Genomic DNA, 23,200 nt, shown 5'->3' with positions numbered 1-23,200 from the left:
GGCTAGTCACATGTGGTTTCTTTTCCTAACAAGGCAAAGAACCTCTGGTTTCAATGATCCCCTCCCACAGAGGCATGCTTGGGCAGTCTCAAGCAAAACCACTGAGGCTCCAGCTCTTGTCCCATCCTCAGGGTATACAACATAGAAGACCTGGAGAAAAATTTTGCCTAGCATTAGCTGCGTTCAGATCTTACTTGATGCCTGTGAGCACCTCAGCTGAGAGGAATTCTGTCCAGCTCCAGCCTTGACCTATCTCACTTGATCCTTGGTAGATACCAAAGCTGAAAGCATTGGCATGGGGAGAAAAGGCTCCATCCCCAGGCATGCACAGCGGGGAAGTCTGAGGTTCCACTCCTGAGCAAAATGCCCATAGTAGCATCAGAAAGGAACAATGTAACTTTTGTTGTCACAACACCTATGTAGGTCCCATGAACTGGTCGCCCTCTTGTTTGATCACACACTGCTCACAAGACTGGGTGTAAATATCACAGGGGGGTAGCTATGATTCCTGTCCCTATACAGCATTTGAATTTGCATTAGTGTCTTACTAGAGGAAAAGTGTTCAGGCCCCTCACTATTACTGAAGCAGTCAGTACTCCAGACCCTTTTAATCAACTCAGCCAATATCAACAACGCCAGAGGAAATCCACAACAACTGATAGGGCCATCCATCCCACTACAGGAAGAACCACAAGACAAACCCCACCCACTCTGCTATTGACATCACGCTTGCTTGAATCGCTAGTGTCTTCATGCTTGTATGAGTGGTAAAGACAGTAAGTCTCTCTAACTTCAGTACAGTATGCACTATGCCTAAACTAACCAAACAAAGCTAAGGAAGCTCCAGGAAATTATACTATAATGGCCACCCATAACCAAGTTCAATATTACATAATAAACCATTATCTCAAGAAGCATCTACAGAAGAAAACCACTTATTAAGAAAACCAACCCATTAAAGTTGTAGAGCTATCAGTTACACTAGATGCATAAATCTCAACTTGGGAACACAGAAAATATGCAAAAACAAAGTTTATGATTCCTCCTAAAGATCATAACTGTCTAGAAACAGATTCCAAAGATATCAGTGGATGAAATGACTGATAAGTAATTCAAAATAATAATTTTTAGAAGCTCAATGAGATCCAAGAGAATACAGATACATAGTTAAATGGAATTAGGTAGACAAGTTTGGTATAGGAATGATAAATTCAACAAAGAGAGATATTTTGAAAAAGAAATAATCAAATCTTGGAAATGAAGAGCTCAATAAAATTCAGATTAAAGATAAATTCAGGTAAGAGCTTAGAGGTACAGTGCCATAGCCAGGAGCCTGGCTGGTGGTACAGTTCAGTACGATGGTTCAGAATGACAGCTCTTGCCTAGTGGGCACAAGACGCTGGGTTCAAATCCTAGAACTAGAAAATAACAGTAGTAATAATAACAATTAAAAACAAAAAAATAAAAATTCAACTGAAAGCCTCAACTACAGACCAGATCAAGTATAGCTGAGGCTCCAGCTCTTGTCCCATCAATATTACATAATAAACCATTATCTCAAGAAGCATCTACAGAAGAAAACCACTTACTAAAAAGACTAACCCATAAAAGTTGTAGAGCAAAAGATAGGTCTTTTGAAATATCACATACAGACAGAAATAAGAAAAAAATATATAAAAGAATCAAGACAGCTTTCAAGATTTTTGGGACACCATTAAAAGATCAATACCTGCAGTAGCACACACCTATAATCCCAGTGACTCTGGAGGCTGAGGCAAGAGGATCATGAGTTCAAAGCCAGCCTCATCAAAAGTGAGGCTCTAAGCAACTCAGTGAGACCCTGTCTCTAAATAAAACACATAACAGGGCTGGGGTAGTTGAGTGCCCATGAGTTCAATCCCTGGAACCAATAAATAAATAAATAAATAAATAAGATCAACACCCCACATCATGGGCATAACCAAAGGGGGAAAACAAAGGCTAATGGCATTGAAAGTCTATTTAATGAAACAATAGAAAACTTCCCTGATTTGGAGAAATATATGGACATCCAGATAATGGAGGGTTTATAGAACCTCAAATAGACATGATCAGAAAAACATTCTCACCATGATGTACTCTACTCACTGTCAAATGTGCAGAACAAAGAATTTTAAAATATGCAAGAAAAAATGACCAAATCACATTTAAGTGCAATGCCACTAGCCTAAGAACAGATTTCTTGGAAGAAGTTCTACAAACCAGGAAGGCATGAAATTATGTATTTCAAGTCCTATAAAATAAAACAAAACAAAACACAAGTGAGGCTATATACCCTATAAAGCTATCAATTAGAATGGAAGAAGAAATAAAGACCTCCCAAGATAAGTGAAAACTAAGGGAATTCATGACCAGCAGACCATGAATCGTCTACGAAAAAAGGTGCTTAAGGGTGTCCTACACTTGAAAATAGAAAAAAAATACCATCATCATAGCATGTAACAGTATAAATCCCACTGGAGGAATAGATACATAAATGAGAAGTAGAAAATATTAAAATGTTATTGTTATGGTTTAAATATGAGGTATCCCCCCAAAGTTCCTATGTTAATGCAGGAATATGCAGAAGTAAAATTATTTAATTAACAAGAGATATAACCTAATCATTCCATCCTAATTAAATGGAATAACTGGGTGATAATGTAGGCAGGTGGGACATGCTAGAGAGGAAGTGGGTCACTGGGAGCACCCTAGAAGGATTTACCTCCTGTTTGGTCCTCTTCATCCTACCTTTCTCTGCTTCCTGGCTGCCATGGTTGGAGTAGGACTCCTCCACCATGTCCCTCTCATGATATTCCGCCTTGGGCCCAAGCAATGAAGATTTCCCACCATGGACTAAAACTCTCACATATGAGCTAAAATAAACTTGTCCTCATCTAAGTTGTCCTTTTCAGGTATTTTAGTCTCAGAAACAAAAAGCTGATTAACAAAGTTATCAATATAGTAAACTATCAAATCATAAAGAGGAAAGAGAGAAAGAAACAAATATTTCATCAAACTAAAAGAAAATCAAGAAAATAACAGACCCAAGTCCGGTTATTACTTTTCAGTAAGAGTCTTGGCTCTGAGTTCAGACACTAGTTGCTGGGGGATAGAGAATTATGAGCGCAAGTAGATGGTTATAATTACTTACCAGTACTTCAACCTTCAGCCTGCCTGCTTTGAAGAAACTTGCTCACAGAAAACCCCTTTGATGATAAAACCTATGTAATAAACAAACTGAGCTAGCTCTGGGGTCATTGTTCGTTCCTCCATCAGAGGATAGTGTCCCACCGGGGGTCCTGGCTTTCTCTCTCTATGTGTTTGTATATTTTTCTTAATCCCCCATTATTCTTTGCTGGTAACATTCATGAAGGTCATGGCAATCAAAAATAAAAAGAAAAGAATCTCAACAAAGAAAGACTCAGGATGAGATGGCTTCACTGCTGAATTTCACCAAACACTTAAAGAACTAGCACCAATGTGTCTCAAATCATTCCACTGAATTGAAAGGGAGGGAACCCTTCCAAACTCATTCTATGAGACCAGCATTATACTGTTTCCAAAAATCTAACAAGAACACATACACATACACACATACCAAGAAAAAGAAAAAAAAAAAAACTATAGACCAAAATCCCTAATGAACATAGATACAAAAATCTTTAACAAAATGCTAGCAAATCAAATTCAATAGCAAATCACAAAGATTATACACCATAACCAATTTGGTTTCACTCCAGGCTTGCAAGAATGGTTCAACATATGAAAATCAATAAATGTTACATAAATAGAAGCATACAAAAATCACATGATCACTTCATTAGATGCATAAAAAGCATTTGGTAAAATTCAACAGCTCTTCATGATAAAAATTCTGAACAAATTAGCTCTGGAAGAATCACACCTCAACATAACAAAGCCAATGACAAACACACAAACAACATTATACTGAATGCAGAAACATTGAAAGCATTTACTCTAAGATCAGGAACAAGACAAGATCACCCTCTAATTCAAGAGAGCATAGAAATTTAAACTCTTATTCAAGAGAGTATAGAAATTTAAACCAAAGCAATCAGATAAGAGAAAGGGGAAAAAAGGCATGCAGATAGAAAAGGGGGAAGTCAAATTATCCCTTTCTTCAGGTGATATGATTCTACACATCAGAAAACCTCACCAAAAGACTATTAGAACTGATAAATGAGTTCAGTAAAGTAGCAGGATACAAAATCAAGGCTAAAAGTCAGTGGCTTTTCTATACACCAATAATTATACCAATAATGAATTTTCCAAGAAAAAAAATCATGACAGCAATCTACTTGCAATAGCTACATAAATAAACAAACTAGGAATAAACCAGAGGAATTCAGGACTTTTAACAATGAAAACTGTAAAACTTTGATTGATGATACAAAAATTAATTTTAAAAACAAATAAAAGGAAAGGAAAGATCTCCCATTCTCATGAATTAGAATAATTAATGTTGTGAAAATGTCCATAATACCCAAGTGATCTATAAATTCAATGCAATCTCCATCAAAATATAACGACATTCTTACAGAACTAGAAAAACAACTCTAAAATTCCTATGGAAGCATAAAAGACCCCAAAGAGCCAAAGCAATCTTGAACAAAAGGAACAAAAACCTGATTTGAAGACATATTGCAGAGTCATTGTAGCCAAAATAGTATGGTATTGGCTTAAGAACAGACACAGATCAATGGAACAGAACAAAGAACCCTGACATAAATCCACACATCTACAGCCAGGTTATTCTTAATAAGGGTACCAAAAACAGATTGGTCAAAGGACAGTCTCTTTAACAAGTAGTCCTGGGGAAACTGAATATCCACATACAGAAGTTTGAAACTTGATCCCCTTCTCTCACCCTGTACAAAAAGTCAACTCAAAATGGATCAAAGACTAATATACAACATGAAACTACAAGAAAATTTAGGGTATGTTCTTCATTGGTAGAGGCAATGATTTTCTGGATAGCCCCCCAAGAGCACTGGAAACGAAAACGAAAAATAACAACTAAGATTAAAATAAACTAAAAAGCTTCTGTGCAGTTTAGGACATAATCAACAGAGTGACGAGACAATCTTCCGAAGGGGAGAATATGCCACCTCTACGTGTGACAAGGAGTTAATTTATAGAATATATAAGAGCATGAAAAACTTAACAACAAAAAAAGTAATCCCATTTAAAACTGGGCAACTGATCCGAATAGACAATTTCTCAAAAAAAAAGAAATACAATGGCCAATTAAATTATGGAGAAAAGCTCAATATCATTAGCCATCAGGTAAACCCAAATCAAAAGTACAAGAAGAGACCATCTCACCTCAGTTATAACTGCTGTTACCAAAACCAAGCAAACAAACCCCCTCAAAATAACAAAAGCTGATGAGAATGTGGGAAAAAATGAACTTTTTATACACTGTCGATAAGAATGTAAATTAGTATACCCATTATGGAGGTTCATAAAAATTACCAAAAATAGGTCTACCATGTGATCCAACTCTTCCACTCCTGGGGATATAGACAAAGAAAGTGAAATTAGCAGACCAAAGAGATATCTACATACCCATTTTTAATGTAGCATTATTCACAATAGCTTAGATATGGGATCATCTGAGTTGCCCATCAACTGATTAATGGATTTTTTTTAAATGTGGTACAATAGACTGAGCCATAAAGAATGAAATTCTGTCATTTGCAGCAAAATGGACAGAAGTGGAGGTCATCATATTAAGCAAAACAAGTCATACACAGAAAGACAAGAATCACATGTTCTCTCTCCTATGTCAAAATGTTTAAAAAATGTTGACCTGAAAGTAGAAGAGTTATTACTCTAGTCTGGAAAGGGTGGATGGGTGGGCAGCAAGGATATAAGAAGTGTGGATGGGCATGAACAATGCAAAATGCATGCATTATGAAAATCTCACAATAAATCACATTAATTTGTATAATTAATATGTCAATAATTAAAAATTATATAACAATTCCATGTCCAATTTATTGTATTTGAAGAGTCAGAGTTCACTTGGGAGGGAAATTCTGGTGATAGGCACACAGATACACCATTTTTCAGATAGACCAAAGAGTTCAGATTTTATGTGCCTATGGTACTTTTGGAAGTTTACTAAGATTGGTTAATATTTATTTTTAGGACAAACACAAGGAATCAGGCTAAACTACAGATGGCTGTGCAATGGTGTTAAGTTACCATTTTTAAGGCCTCTTTTTTCTTAACAAATTTTTCTTTTTCAAAACTCTGTTATTTTCCACTTTAAAATGTAAGACAAGATATACAAAAGAGAATAAGGAATTCATACAAGTTTATAGGTAATACTGAATCAATAAGCAAGAACAGGTGACCCTGAGGTCACTGTGCACTCGCATTTGGGAAAAAGAGTCAAAAACTGTTGTTCCCAACAGTACCAACTGTTATTTTGCCAAAGGGGTCAATTCCATGGTCAGAGCTGGGCAAAAAGAAGAAAGGCCACCTGACCCACTGAACAGCAGCAGAAGCTGCTGCCACAATGCCCCTCCATTGTTTTGGAGGGTTAACAACGACAGTGAGAAGAGACAAGAAGGAAAGCTTTGTCCTGTGCTGGGTCAAGAGAAGATGAATTATGTCCCCCAGCATCTTTTACTCGTCCATCCAAAAATGATTTAACACATATTGATAAAGTCTCCATAACAGACCAGATAGTCTTGTACCAATCTCAGTCCACAAATATGCATAAGGCGATTTCTACCCAAAGAACTTTGTCTTCTAATTGGGGATGTGAGACACGCATAACAGGGGGAAAAGGAGCTAAATGTACAAGACACTGAAAGTGCCACCATGTGGTACAGACAACAAATACTGTGGGAGTGAGTGGGACCAGATGGAGATTGCTACTGAAAGCACTTAGAATTTCAGAGAGGCAGATAAAAAGGTAAAATGTCAGCTTTGCAACTAGTTTGGAGAAATGTTCTAAAAAAGCTCACTTGGCAGTCAGTTCACAGAGCCTCCTAGTACATGGGTACCAAGTCCTTTTGAAATCTGAGGCCTGATTCCCAGAGGCCTTCAGACAGAGTACAAAGTAGGAGCAGGTGACAATGAAGTAATCCAGGCCCCAAGAAAGGACACACCCACCACCATCTCTGGCACGGCTTCAGCCGCTCTCTTGGCAGCAACAGAAGGTCATCAGAGTCACTCCCATCCTGGACCTTTGAGAAATCAAGTATTTTGAAAGCCAGGTCAATCTATATTCATTACTAATTAAAATTAATCATCAATTAAAACTTAGGTGATGATTTTTGCAAGGGAAGAAAATTAGCATTTATTGAGCCACTTTCCATTTCTTCCGGTAAAACACACACAACTATCCTTTGAGGTAGACACCTCAATCCCATTTTACAGACGTGGACACTGAGGACTGGAAGGGTTAAATAAGAGGCCCACTCTCACCCAGAGCTGGGGACTAGTTTTGTATCTGACGCAACAACCTTCCCAAGACTCTGCTCCCACATCAGGCTGCCTCTTAAAAGTGCCATTAAAAGCCAGCAAGATGGAACTTTTGCTAATCAGACACATCCTTTCTGAAATGAACGGTTTAAATCCTTTCAGATCAGTGCCAGGAACAAATTCCAAAGGACTGACTTCCTCTGTGTCAGATCAATGGCCCTTTGTGAGGCTTTCTTCCGGGGGACCCTTCTAATTAGATCTTGAAAATTAATCCTCTGACAGGAGAGGCTGTTTTTTTGGTGCTTTGGGAATTGTTTTGATGTTTGCTTTTTCAATTTTGTAGCAGCTTAACAGTATCCAAGAAAATCATAAGGAAAAATAGAGAATAACATTAGAGAGGTCTGTAAAGCAGGAGAAGGGATTACACTAGTTTTACTTAGCCACACAAGAAGAAATGTATGTATTCTTGTGGCTGACATGTATTTGATCAGAGAGAACAGAGTTATAATCTCTATTCCCCCCCAAAAAAAAAATTTTTTACACCAACCTAAGAGAAACTGGGATATCAGGACTTAGAAATCTATTAGCCACCCCTTTAGAAAGAAGAAGGAAAATAAATAATACTAAAAACATCTTGTTTATTTCTATTTGTTAGAAGAAAAAGTAAGAAAATGACACTTATCATTAGAAATGGGTTGAATGTGCCGGTTTGATAGGAAACTAATATGTAAAAGGGTCTCACCTGTAATTCTGGATAACATCAGGAACAGTGAGGCTAATGTGAAAGCCTCCTCATCAGGAAACTAATGGAAGTAGAGAGAAATCTCAGGGCTCTAACTAACTCATGACAGCTTTAAAAGGAAATAGTTTTTGAAATCCTCTGTTCTCTTCAGATGTATTTTGAGTTCCAATGTCATGAGCCCCATTGTCAGGGAAGTATGCAGGACTAAGAGGCCAAGTCTTGCAAATGGTGATAGTGCTCAGAACAGGTATGGAGGGAGAGAAAGAGCCCACATATATTGGGTACCAGCTGAGATCATTCTGTTGAATCCCACAGCAACTTTTTAGAGAAACGGAAGTGTATAGAGAAATGAGTACCCAAGACCTAGGACTGTACTAGAGTTTTAGGTACTTTATTTCTTTATCAATAAGGAAACGGAGCCACAAAGAATTTGAGTTCTACCTTAAGATTCTAGAGCTATGACTGAGGATGTCTGGATTTAAACCAGTTCTATCTGAAACTCTCCATTCCTCTACTCTTTCCCCCATAAAAGGCTGGGGCCAAACCTTGTGTGGCACCAATACTGAGCAGATAGCTTGCACATAACAAGTGCTCCATAAACAGGGGTTGTTTGGCTACAAAGGGCAAACTTTCCTTTTGGCCTGTACACACTGCCTATCAGAGAATTCACTTTGGATCTTTGCTCTGCCTCCTTTGTGACCTACTCATATTTCATTAGGCATTCAATTTTGTTTTTTATATCACAACTGAAACAACTGTAGTCTTCCCCATAAGTGAAAGGACTAAAGGAGGGTGGGTTGAGAGAAAAAGAGCAATAAAAGTTCAGTAGACAGAAATGCAACCTACATTTTATTACATACTTACAGGAATAGTATTTGACAAAGAAGCCCAAAGCATTAGCAGCACATAATTTGGATTTAGTTTATTTGTTTCCATCTCTAGAATCTCCAGCACAGCCTGCATTAATGTCTGTTTAAAATAAATAAATACTGTCAAACCATGGCTATATGACAAAGAGAGATAACAACAAGCAGAAAATATGCATTTTTATTTAATACAAAAGAAAATATCCTTGTCATTTCCAGACTTCAATTTGAGGCATGCTAAGGGATTGATGTACTTGCTGGTAGTATAGCAATTAGGAATAGCAACTCCAGTGGAGTTCAATTGCATTTCTGTCTTGTTTCAAATCCTGGTTTTGCTATTTAAGAGGTGAGTGACCTTGGACAAGCTAATTTAAGCTCATAGTACCTCAGTTTCCTCATCTGTCAAATGCACATAATATGGAATCTACCTCAAAGATTGTTGTGAGAATTAAATTAATTTATGCAGTTACCTATAAAATGCCTGGAGCAAAACCTCGTTCATATTACGATAAATGTTACCTTTTAAAAAAATAAATTTCTGCTCTTAGGAAAATGTAAGCAATCCAGGAACAAAGATAAATTGCTTAAAATATCTAATGTACTCCTCAGTCTATACCCAAAGGACTTAAAAACAGCATATTACAGGAACACAGCCACATCAATGTTTATAGCAGCAGAATTAACTATAGCTAAACTGTGGAACCAAACTAGATGCCCTTCAATAGGTGAATGTATTAAAAAATGTGGCATATATACACAATGGAAATTACTCAGAAATAAAAGAGATTAAATCATGGCATTTGCAGGTAAATGGATGAAGTTGGAGAAGATAATGCTAAGTGAAGTTAACCAATCCCAAAAAACCAAACGCCAAGTGTTTTCTCTGATATAAGGAGGCTGATTCATAGTTGGGTAGGAAGAGGGAGCGTGGGAGGAATAGATGAACTCTAGATAGGGCAGAGGAGTGGGAGGGGAGGGGAGAGGACATGGGGTTAGAAATGATGGTGGAATGTGATGGACATTATTATCCAAATTACATGTATGAAGACACAAATTGGTGTGAATATACTTTGTATACAACCAGAGATATGAAAAATTGTGCTCTATATGTATAATGAGAATTATAATGCATTCCACTGTCATATATAAATGAAAAATTAACTAAAAAATATCTAATGTCATCCTTCTCATTTTAATCTTTAAAAGCTTCCCCTTGACAGTGTGGTGGTGCACACTTGTAATCCCAGCAACTCAGGAAGCTGAGACAGAAGGATTACAAGTTCAAAGCCAGTCTCAGCAACTTAGCAACGCCCAAGCAACGTGGCAAGACTCTGTCTCAAAAACTAAAAAGGGCTGGGAGAGTAGCTCAGTGGTAAAGTGGCCCTGGGTTCAGTTCCCAGTACCAATAAATAAATAAATTTGAAATTACTTTGTAAAAGGTAACATTGTGGCTGGTACAGAATAGGTACTGCATATATATAAGCTTCCATCTCATTATCACTTCTACAATAATGGATTAGCAGAAATAAAAATGGTTTAAGTATGAATCTCATTTACTTCTTTGTACTATAAGTTGTTACAAATCTAAGTTCTATCTCATGAAAATCTTATAGGTGTATTTCATTCTTTTTACATGTTATTCTGTGGTATGATGATTTTAAATTAAAAAAATCAGTATAACATTTATATAGAATAACATGGAAGATCACCAAAATTTGCATTTCTTTTATAATAAAATACATGTATAATTTTTTAAATATATATATTTTAAATACAATTTCTATCTAGTGTTCTGCAAATCAGTCCTTATATAGTAGAATATTAAAAAAAAAAAAAAGAACTATTTTTTTCCAAGCCCACGTTAAAGAAAAAAAAAGAGTGGTTTGGGGTGAGACAAGCTCAGAAAGAACACTGCCGAAGAAAAACAGAGAAACAATACAACAAAAAATGAAGTCCATGAATGTTGAAGCCAGATATTTTTTCCCCAAAGTCTCAAATGTTGGGTTAACTTCTGCAAAGTTCAGATTTTGTTGTTATTCAAATAGGGAAACCAAGTGCCTATGATTTAAAATGCCTCGTTTCTTTACAGTAAGAAAAATAAATGTTATTCTACAGATATAAGGAATTTTAGCTTGAGATTTTAAAACCCTATTTTCTAGGCTTATAGATTACAGATGTGGGTTTACCTTCCACACACATATACTTCTCTGTCCCTAACTCCTGGAAAGCAATACAAACAAAAATGTATGTTTGTCTGTGTGTATCTGTAAAAAGGACATGTTTCTTGAGCATTTCTATCAATGGGAAGCATTCCAGAATAGCACTCTGTTTCTTTCTTTAGGAGGGAGACGTGTGAGCATTCACACATTTCGTTCTTCTAAGCCTCTATTCTTCTCCAGAGTTAAGTTGTTTGGGACAACTCTTTACTAAAGACAAGTAAAGATGACAAGTGATGTCATCTTTAAGTATGAAAAGAGTTGAAGTGATTTTTAAAATGATTACAGTGCTGAACTCTAAACTAGTCCTTACTATGTTTTAAGCACTTAAAAATTAACTCATTTAATCCCCGCAATGATTCTATGAGATATGTGAGGAAACTGAGGCCAAGAGTTCAGATACTGCCCGAGGTCACACACTGGTGACCACATTTGAATCCAAGCAGCCCAGAACAAAAGAAACCTAGGTTCTTGGGGGGGGGGGGGGCGGGACCATGCATCAGATCAGATCATTATCAAAAGTTCCTAGAGGTGATTTTAATTACTGTCAGAGTGAAAACCATGCATTAGAAAGCCTCAGAAACATATGGAAAGGCTTGTGAAACTGAATTGCTGGGCTCCAGCTACCCCAGAGCTTTCAATTCAGGGAACCACAGGCGTAGACTAACATTGAGGGCATTGGTTCTAGCACTTGGCACTTAAATCATACTATTCTATCTTCTCTAAAGAAAGAACAGCTGGTGGTCGTGGCCTCAGGATCACGGTCTACTTTATAGAGCTTTATTATCTGTCCAAACTTGCTATTAGTCCATCCTGTCACTATTGGCATAGCTGTTAAATAAAAATTATCAAAGGCCATTGTTTTGGACTAAATTCCTGCACTGGGCCCCTATAGACCAGACTAAAAATCAAATGGAGTCACCCAGGCTAAAGTTATACATCATCAAACCATAATTAAGTTGTGCTCTGACTTTCCAAGAAGTCAGGAGAATGACTGACAGACAAATTTCCCAAACAGACCAATAGGCACAGCATGAAGTTCCCTTTGCTTTAATCCTTAACTCCATTAATCCTTACAAAAAGTAACCAGAGGTGATCTGATATTAACCGATCAGTCATTCTTTTTTGTTTGTTCGTTTGTTTTGTTTTGTTTTGGGTGCCAGGGATTGAACTTACGGGTGCTTAACCACTGAGCCACATCCCTACTTCCTCAATATATTTTTTTTTTTTTTTTAGCTCCTACTAAGTTCCTTAGAGCCTCACTAAGTTGCTGAGGCTGGCCTCAAACCTGAGATCTCCCTGACTCAGCCTCCCAAGCCACTGGGATTACAGATGTGTGCCACCATGCTCAGGTAGTCATTATATGGTTCTCCCTGTCCTTCATCTTTATGGGAAGTGACTTCGAAACCAATGATCATATTTTTGTTCTTTGTTTCTGGTTTTTTGTTTGTTTGTTTGTTTTCAGCCCTTTTCTATCTATGGAACCAACCTCTTCTGCTCAGCCTATCAGAATATTTATTCTATTTTCTAGAATTGCAAAATAAGATCTATTAAGATCTTTAAACTAGATTAATTTTTTTCCTTTGACACAGTCAACTATATGATGACATATAAAGAATATTAGAATTTTATTTCATTGGTAGCCTCTGTTTTTTCTTGTGTAGAATAGGATTGATAACCTCAGTGTTGTGAGGATTTAATAATAACATATGTCAACATGTCCAGTATATCCACCTGGCACAAAAGTAGCATTAATTAAACACATGATGTGTTTAATTAAAAATATTTTTACAAATCATAGTTTATTACCATCTTCATCATATGTATTTTAGCAAAAGAAGCTAAAGAATACTTACCACAGAATTATCTTTTGCAGATCTATATGCTTTTATATCTGGAATGCTTTTCTCAAATAGGGCTAGGAGCCACCTTTTGGATTTTGACCAGTTTCTGCACAAGGAAAAAATATGTGTGTAGAAATTAATTTGAAAGCATATTAGGAGTAATGGGTCATAGTATAAAACAGAGAATGTCCATGGAATTAGAATTATTTCTTCTAATTTCTTCTTTATTTTTGGGTAGACTTTAATATGAGGTCTATTTCACATGAGGTCTACCTCATATGTTCACAAGGACAATTGAGAGGACAAAGGGAACCACATTTTAGTCGTTTGCAAAATAAACGTCTGGATTCCTAGTGGGTTGGCACTGAAGAAGAAATGAAATTGTACAACTTGCTTGGTTTACTTTCACTATGGCTGTTCTAAGTTTTAAAAGGAGGAAAACCCAGCACAGAGACCAACTGCTAAATTATGCCTGCAAAGAAACTGGCTATCATTGTGTTAATCTTTCTAACAAGTCACCATTATACGTTGCAACAGTCTAAATGTCTGTGTTCTCTTCAAAACCCTATGTTGAGATCCTAGTCTCCAAGGTGATGGGATGAGGAGGTGGGACCTTCTGGAAGGTCCCCCGATGTAGGGAACTAGTTTCCTTGTAAAAGAGCATGGACAGAATTTGTCCACCCCTTCTACCATAGGAGGACACAGTGAGAAGTGGACAGGCTACAAGCTGGAAGAGAGCCCTCATCAGATCCGAGACTGACTGCAACCTTGATCTTCAACTTCTCAGCCTCCATAACTATGAGAAATAAATTTTTATTGCTTATGAGCCACTCAGTCCATGGTACTAAAAACAGCTCAGATGGGGGAAAGCATACAGCAACTGCCAAGAAATTAAAAACCTAGGCACTTATTTTGCATTTGAACCATTTTACAAACATTTATCTGAAACAACTGTAAGAAATAACATTTGGCCACACCTACTTTTGCTTCAGAGAGAATGAGGCTGAGACTGGTCACACCTGATGCCTTTGCCTGGATCCAAACTGAATCAGTGTCATAATAATAACTTATTCGTGAAATAAAAGGCCTCAAAATAAATTCTTCACCCCTTCTTTTTCACTCAGTAGCTCTTTTGATTTTGCTCATCAAAAAAAGATAAAGAAAGAAATGCATCTCTTTTCTTCATTCCTCCCTCAATTCACATTTACACACTAAAACAGAAACAGGTCATAGAATAACTCCTCTCCCACTTAAATTGCTGTTATATATATCTTGGGAAAATAGAATTGAGAAGACTGTATAAATTGCTGAGAAGAGCTTGTACAAAGAATCAGTGACCTACCTCAGGAGCCATTCTGGCATCTGGGACCCATACTCAAAACCCTCATCGTAAGCTTGAAAATGCTGGTAAAACTCCTTCATTTTCCTCTCGTGTGTAAGAAACAAACCTTTATTAAAGAGTATATTCACTGTGACAGGATAAAGGAGATTCCTATAAAGACAGAAATACACATTAAGTAGACATAATGACAGGAGAAGAAAGGTACAAGATACAAAAGAGGTGATTTATTAGGAGTAGATACTATGTGACAATTTCTTTTGGGGAAAATCATTTTTTTTTTCAAGCTAGGGGAGTTACTGGGGATTGAACCCAGGGGCACTTGACCACTGAGCCACACCCTAGCCCTATTTTGTATTTTATTTAGAGATGAGGTCTCACTGAGTTGCTTAGCACCTTGCTTTTTTGCTGAGGCCAGTTTAAACTTGCAATGGTCCTGCCTCAGCCTCTGGAACCACTGGAAAAATCACTCTTAAAAATTTTTAATATGGGCTGGGGATGTGGCTCAAGTGGTAGTGCGCTCGTCTGGCATGCATGCGGCCTGGGTTCGATCCTCAGCACCACATACAAATAAAGATGTTGTGTCTGCCGAGAACTAAAAATAAATATTTAAAAAAAAATTTAAAAAAATTTTAATATCTGCTAACTGTGGTCAAGATGATTTGGGGATAGCTGAAATTGTGGTCTTATTTATCTGAAGATTCTAAAATTTTTTCTAAGCAGATATATTAGATAAATCCTGACAAATATGATATAAAAAACAGAAGCAAATTTATTCAATGCAGTTCAACAAGAAAATAATAACAATGTCTAAGGTACAGCCCTTGCCTTTAAAGTAACCAGAGAATCAAGGGCAGTAGTAGTCACCAGATTTCATAATTCCTCACAGGATTCCACATATTCAAATTACTGCATATTGAAATATACTGTGATCTTTAATATTTTTTACTGTAAGTGAGTAAAATGATTAATGTGGCATAATTAAGAAAAGAATATCTGGGGCTGGGATTGTTGCTCAGCGGTTAGAGCACTCACCTAGCACAGGCAGGGTGCTGGGTTCGATCCTCAGCACCACATAAAGATAAAATAAAGGTATTATGTCCAACTACAACTAAAACAAAATATTTTTAAAAAAGAAAAGAATATCCAAAAATACTCAATATTCAAAGATATTCTAATATCAAAGATAAATTTATGCCCCTTTAGGATCACTTTTCTCCAAAGTTTCAAAAACATCCAGAGATTTGCATTGTTTTATTACAGATACTATGCAAGCTTTAGCAAATTTTTAAGTTTGGTTGGTTGAGTTTGCTTCCCCCCACCCCCTCTATCTGAACTTCTAAGAAACCACTATACATCATTCTGTTTTAAGTCAGAACTGCTGGATTTTGCCTTCAGCATTCCAGAATTCCACTGAGGCGGAAAAGAGCTTCAGGTTTTCTAATCTACCAAATCGCTTAAATCTCTTTATGTGTAGAGGGAATTTGCTCTCATAGCTTCCATGCCCAGCCTTAAACTTTTCCAGAAAGCTGTAAAACAGAGCTGATCCATCCCCTACCCCCAAGCTCTCTCCTGTCTCTTGGGACCTACCTTCTAAGATAACAGTCTTAAAGTGAATGTGTAACCTATGTGATTCTGCAATCTGTATTTGGGGCAAAAATGGGAGTTCATAACTCACTTGAAACTAATGCTCGAAATATGATATGTCAAGAGCTTTGTAAGGTTTTGAACAACCAGTAAAAAAAAAAAAAAAACAGTTCTGAGACCCACCCTGGTTTTGTCTGGGCTACCTTTTGAAGTCTCACAGGAACCTCCTGGACCCTCATGATCCACTTCACCATTCCCTCCTCTCTCCTGTCCTCTCAGTGTCTGATCATCACAGACTGCTCTGAATGGTGGGTGTATGACAATTGTGAGAGGTACATCCATGGAACATATACACAATTACTGGAAGGACACTATAGAAATTACTATAAATATATCAAAATGATTGTATTGGATTTTTTGCTTACAACAAAATTGAAGTGCTAAACTAAAATTGCACACTAATTAAAATTTAATATTTTTTTTAAAATCTGTAATAGCCTCATTTGGTAGACTTCATTAACTGTATTGAATCAATTTGTTTCTAATTACTTCATTACACCAAGTAATTTCCCAAGTCCAATGTATCATATTAAATTTTTTTTAATTCCAGAAAAGCATGATTAAATCATACAAACACATTTACTTATTTACCTTTTTTACCTATTTACCTTACAAAGTTGGTCAGTTCCATTGTCCCCTGAGTGCCTAAATTTTCCAATTGTTCATGTAATTCTTCAGTCAGTTGCCCAGTAAACTGATGTATGTTGAAGGTCCCCATTTTCCCTTTCATCATAATATATAGCTTTTCATTCAGTGTTAAAAAGATATTCTTTGGAATTGATGCTATAAACAGAGAAAACTATTTTCAAAACAAGCAACCACTCTTTAAAGCATACAAACAGTATACCTCTGCCAATACTTGGTCAGTAGGGACGATTACCAAAATCCTTTTCTTACATAAAATCACATCTGGCAAGTAAATGCAGGTGAAGATTCAGTCCATACTGTGAGACAGTCTAGAGGGTGACTCACTTTAAGGGATGGAGAGGATTGGTTTTCTGCTTCTTCCTTCTCTAAATCTATATTCCATGCATATTTAAAATACATAATATTTTGCATATCCCAGCATTTTCAGGAGCTATTCAAAATGCTCAAAACACTCTTAGTTTTACTACCCTAGCACCTACCCCCACCTACCTACCCACATTCATAAGATCCACATTTCTCTTGCTAATTTCTATTTATCCTTCTAGTATCTTCTTGAATGTTACTTGTACCAAAAAGCCTTTTCAAATCCCATGAATAACTGACTCCACTATTTCCTTTATATTCATGTTCTTTTCACAATATACACTTCCAGTTAGGTTGGGGTAGTCGAAATATAAGGTATTTTAAAAACATATCTCCTTAGATTTTTTCTTTTACCTTGTTGTATTGTCTCTGAAGTATCTTTTATCAAATATAAAAATATAATTTTATATTTATCATCTTATTATGTGTAGGTTATATTTTGTGTAAGTTAATTAAAAACAAGCTCTAGATTTCCTGAGCATACATCTTCTCTAGGAGAATTTTAAAAAGAAATGGGAAACAGGCTTAAGAGTAAATATTATAATATTTATTTTTTTAAATATTTTTTAGTTGTCAATGGACCTTTATTTTATTTATTTATATGCAGTACTGAGAACCGAACCAAGGGCCTCATACATGTTAGGCAAGGGCTCTACCACTGGGCCACAACCCCTGCTCCTATTATCATATTTCATCTGTTAAACAGAAATATTTATGCATAAAAGGCCCAGGAGAGGCACAGATGAAAATAAAAGATAATTTCCATAATCCTCAATAGGTAAGTTAGTATATTTTTTTCCTAAAAGGATATGTTACCATACAGATTAAAAGCCTTCACAATATTTATATTTCTTGATCAGAAATTCCACAACCCATATATCACTAAGCACTAAATAGTGTTTAACCAACATGTGATTTTCATGCAAGCAAGAAGAAAAGAAAACAATTATGTTATTGATCACTGAGAAATTTAAAACTTTTTGTCTTAGGAGCAAGAAATGAATGAGAGTACATGAAGAAGAAAAAAAGAAAGAAGACGTGGATGGTAGAAACAAGTGCAAACATTGTGAAAGCAGAGAAAACAAATGGGCACAAAGTGAACCAGCTTTGCATTCTGGAAGGACGAAGAGCTTCAGCACACAAATCCACAGCCTGGGAAGAAAGGAAGGCCAACAGCCCCAGTAGAAGCACGCCCCCACGACAAGCCAGCAGTCGCTAAATTAGATGGGGAATTTGTGATCAGGCAAGCCAGGCCCTGGCTTACCTTACTAGCCCTGTGGGATATGTCAGGAAAAGCCATTCAAGGGCTTCCTAAACAGAAAGTGGAGCAACAACATGTAATCAAGCCAAGAGCTGTCATCACAGCTGCAGAACAATTTTACCAGTATTTTGGGTGCTGTAACATGATACACACTCCAAAGAGTCTTTAAAAACACTCAGTGAGGTAACCCCATCTCTTTCAACATGTCTAACTGAAGTCTAAAAGTATCAGCCTGCCAATAATTTGCCCTTCAATGACCAGAAAAGTTCATCCCATGCTATTTTCTCCTTCTAGTTCTACCTGGAGAATAAAGCAATGGGCCCTCATCATACTTGATGGAAACATAAGGATGTAATTTTTGCCTTCAACTTCTCTTGAACTCCAAAATTGTACTTCAAATGAACTACCTGAACGAATCATTTACCTGTACGATAGACGGGAGTTTGTACTGCTAGCTCAAAATTTACTTCTTTGGATTTTAGAAATATGTTAATTCCCTCTTCTTCAGTAACAAATGTCATTCGGTTTCCCATAGCAAAGACAGTAAATACTGGTCCATACTGAAATAAAACATAGAAACACATTTTATATTAATAAGCATTTCTAAGAATGATTACATTTTCCTCAAGAACTCCAATACTGAAATTATGGTCATGATAAAAATTATTAGGACTATATCTGATAATTAATTATAAATTTTGACTGTTTCAACCATGTTGTTATATAAATCCAAATTTATTCTGTCCTAATAATGTCTAATAAGATAGTTATTATTAACTCATATCTTCTTTTCTTATAGAATGAAATAATAATAATTATTATGATCATTATTTATTTATTTATTTGGTATTGGGGATTGATCCCAGGGGATCAATGCCTTCTTTCTCCAACTTTACCACTCAGCCACATCCTCAGCCCTTTCATGTTTTATTATTTTGAGATAGGGTCTTGCCAAGTTGCTAAGGGTCACATTAAGTTGCCGAGACTAGCCTCAAATTTGAGATCCTCCTGCCTCAGTCTCCTGAGTTGCTGAGATTACAGGAACGTAATCCTAGCATTGCCTGGCATCATAAAATAATTATTAGAAAACAATAATTGTAAATAATAACTAGAAAATTTATCAACACGGTGATATAAACCATTGTTGTCAAGATATCAATAGGATTATAAGCAATTAATAGCTTGGCATTACTCAAGAAAAAGACACAAAATTACCAGCTGCTTTTACAGGAAATCCATGGTCACTCAACTATGTCTTGCAAACTCAAATACATTTCTGTCCACTAACCTGTCCACTTTCTTATTTTTCAAAATAGCAATTTTACCTGTACTTCTTACTCAACTCTCTCCTTCTGAGACCCTGTAACAAGATCCTGCCTTGTAACTAGAAAAGATGCAGGCAATGAACTGAGCGCAGCCTCATCTTCTGAGTACTGCATCTGGCTAATCAAGCAAACTTGTGCCCATTCCCCCAGCTTTCCCTCCTGTTAACAGGGACAGAAGTTCCCACTCCTGTGAATCTCCGACTCCTTCCCTGTCTTATGGACCCTCTTCTCCCTTGCTTTCTCTTTGTTCTACATTTTGCCTTTATCTCCTACCTCATTTTTTTTCTCTCTCTCTCTCTTGAGACACTCCTAGCAGCCTATAAAACATACTCTAGCATGAAGTTTCACTTCAGGGAGTCCATCATCTTGCTGGGAAATAGGGATGTCATTTTGGTGAATTCCAACTATAATTGAGCATTTGATTTAATGATGAATGTAGGCAAAAAAACATATTCTTACCCATGATTCTATCATCATAAGAAACCACACTTTCACAGCCCATTACAGTTATTATAGATGTCTCAGAATATCATTTATGCTCATTGCTACTTCAATAACAGTCATTTCTACACCTACAATGAGATGGCAGATGATTACTCCTATGATACATTTGTGGGTGCTACCAGGCAACTGTGGGTCCAAGAATCCCTGCATTGATGGAAAATGAAGCCCATCCTCCCACAGTGATGACCCAGACATCTGCATTCTTTTGATGTCTACAGAGTCCACAGTGATATCCCCTGTTTCATTACTAACACTGGTCACTTCTGTCTTCTGTCACTCTTTCATGAGGTCTGGCAATGTTATTTATCTTTTAAAAAGACCAACTTTTTGTGGATTGGTCTCTGTGTCCTGTATTCTATACCATTGGTCCACCTGCCTGTTTTGGTACCAGTACCATGCTGTTCTTGTTACTATTGCTCTGTAATATAGTTTGAAATCTGGTATCGCTATACCACCTGATACACACTTCCTGCTTAGAACTGCTTTTGCTATTCTGGGTCTTTTGTTTTTCCATATGAATTTCATGATTGCTTTATCTATTTCTACAAGAAATGCCGTTGGGATTTTGACTGGCATTGCATTAAACCTATAGAGAACTTTGGGTAATATCACTATTTTGATGTTAGTTCTTCTTATCCATGAACAGAATATATTTTTCCATCTTCTAAGGTCTTCTTCTATTTCTCTCTTTAGGGTTCTGTAGTTTTCATTGTATAAATCTTTCACCTCTTTTGTTAGGTTGATTCCAAGTATTTTATTTTTTTTAAGAATATTGTGAATGGGGTGGTTGTCCTCATTTCCATTTCAGAAGATTTGTCGCTGATATACAGGAATGCCTTTGATTTATGCGTGTTGATTTTATATCCTGCCACTTTGCTGAATTCATTTATTAGCTCTAGTAGTTTCTTTGTAAAGCATGCAATGGAGGAAGGATAGCATCTTCAACAAATGGTGCTGGGAAAACTGGAAATCCATATGCAAAAAAATGAAACTGAATCCCTTTCTCTCGCCATGCACAAAAGTTAACTCAAAATGGATCAAAGAGCTTGATATCAAATCAGAGACTCTGTGCCTGATAGAAGAAAAAATTGGCTCTGATCTACATATTGGGGGGTCAGGCTCCAAATTCCTTAATAGGATGCTCATAGCACAAGAGTTAATAAGTAGAATCAACAAATGGGACTTACTCAAACTAAAAAGTTTTTTTCTCAGCAAGAGAAACAATAAGAGAGGTAAATAGGGAGCCTACATCTTGAGAACAAATCTTTACTCCTCACACTTCAGATAGAGCCCCAGAGTATACAAAGAACTAAAAAAAATTAAACAATAAGATAACAAATAACCCAATCAACAAATGGGCCAAAGACCTGAACAGACACTTCTCAGAGGAGGACATACAATCAATCAACAAGTACATGAAAAAATGCTCACCATCTCCAGCAGTCAGAGAAATGCAAATCAAAACCACCCTAAGATACCATCTCACTCCAGTAAGATTGGCAGCCATTATGAAGGCAAACAACAACAAGTGCTGGCGAGGATGTGGGGAAAAGGGTACACTTATACGTTGCTGGTGGGACTGCAAATTGGTGCGGCCAATTTGGAAAGCAGTATGGAGATTCTTTGGAAAGCTGGGAATGGAACCACCATTTGACCCAGCTATTCCCCTTCTCGGACTATTCCCTGAAGACCTTAAAAGAGCATACTAGAGGGATACTGCCACATCGATGTTCATAGCAGCACAATTCACAATAGCTAGACTGTGGAACCAACCCAGATGCCCTTCAATAGATGAATGGATAAAAAAAAAATGTGGCATTTATACACAATGGAGTATTACGCAGCACTAAAAAATGACAAAATCATGGAATTTGCAGGAAAATGGATGGCATTAGAGCAGATTATGCTAAGTGAAGCTAGCCAAGCCCTAAAAAACAAATGCCAAATGTCTTCTTTTATATAATGAGAGCAACTAAGAACAGAGCAGGGAGGAAGAGCATGAGGAAAAAATTAACATTAAACAGAGACATGAGGTGGGAGGGAAAGGGAGAGAGAAGGGAAATTGCATGGAAATGGAAGGAGACCCTCACTGTTATACAAAATTACATATAAGAGGTTGTGAGGGGAAAGGGAAAAAAAGGGGAAAAAAACAATTAAATTACAGCAGATAGGGTAGAAAGAGAGGTTGGGAGGGGAGGGGAGGGGGGATAGTAGAGGATAGGAAAGGTAGCAGAATACGACAGTCACTAATATGGCATTATGTAAAAATGTGGATGTGTAACCGATGTGATTCCGCAATCTGTATTTGGGGTAAAAATGGGAGTTCATAACCCACTTGAATCTAATGTATGAAATATGATATGTCAAGAGCTTTGTAATGATTTGAACAACCAATAAAAAAAAGAACCAAAAGGCATCCTAGAAATCACTGTAGAAAATCAGCTTCTGAAATGAAATTATGGCGTTTGCCAGAGACTATCATGCTAAGTGAAAAAAGCCAATCCCCCAAAAGCCAAGGCCAAATATTCTCCCTGATGTGTGGATGCTGACACACAATAAGGGTGGGGTGGGGAGGAACAGAAGTATTTGGATTACACAAAGGGGAATGAAGGGAAGGAGGAGGGGTGGGAATGGGAAAGACGGTGGAGCAAATCGGACATTACTTTCCTCTGGTCATATACGAATCCACGACCAGTGTAATTCCACATCATGTACAACCACAAGAATGGGAAGTTATATCATACTCCATGTGTGTATTTCAAAATGCATTCTACTGTCCTGTATAACTAAAAAGAACAAAAATAAACATTTTTATAAAAAGAGAAAAAAAAGAAAAAAATAAATAAAAAGACCAATTTTTTCTTTCATTGATTTTCTCCATTGCTTTTTTTCTGTTTTCAATTTCCTTTTTTTTTTTCTGCTTTTTAAAATTTCTTTCCCCTGTTGCTTTGGGATTATCTGGC

The 23,200-nt window shown here is 36.8% G+C and overlaps 1 protein-coding gene across 2 annotated transcripts in view; it reads right to left on the bottom strand.

Moving 5' to 3' along the window:
* The window catches only part of Cyp39a1 (cytochrome P450 family 39 subfamily A member 1), a 116,390-nt gene that overhangs the window by 88,630 nt on the left and 4,560 nt on the right, over positions 1-23,200 (bottom strand). For both annotated transcript variants that reach the window (XM_021721848.3, XM_005318608.5), the window contains exons 2-6: positions 18,833-18,968; positions 16,745-16,919; positions 14,493-14,642; positions 13,163-13,256; positions 9,089-9,193 (exon numbers count right to left, since the gene is read on the bottom strand). In XM_021721848.3, coding sequence (XP_021577523.1) covers positions 9,089-9,193; positions 13,163-13,256; positions 14,493-14,642; positions 16,745-16,919; positions 18,833-18,968 — 660 coding nt within the window. The remainder of the gene's footprint in view (positions 1-9,088; positions 9,194-13,162; positions 13,257-14,492; positions 14,643-16,744; positions 16,920-18,832; positions 18,969-23,200) is intronic.

Source organism: Ictidomys tridecemlineatus, chromosome 8, assembly GCF_052094955.1.
Source record: "Ictidomys tridecemlineatus isolate mIctTri1 chromosome 8, mIctTri1.hap1, whole genome shotgun sequence".
Taxonomy (NCBI): domain Eukaryota; kingdom Metazoa; phylum Chordata; class Mammalia; order Rodentia; family Sciuridae; genus Ictidomys; species Ictidomys tridecemlineatus.
This window is presented reverse-complemented; position numbering and strand designations above follow the sequence as displayed.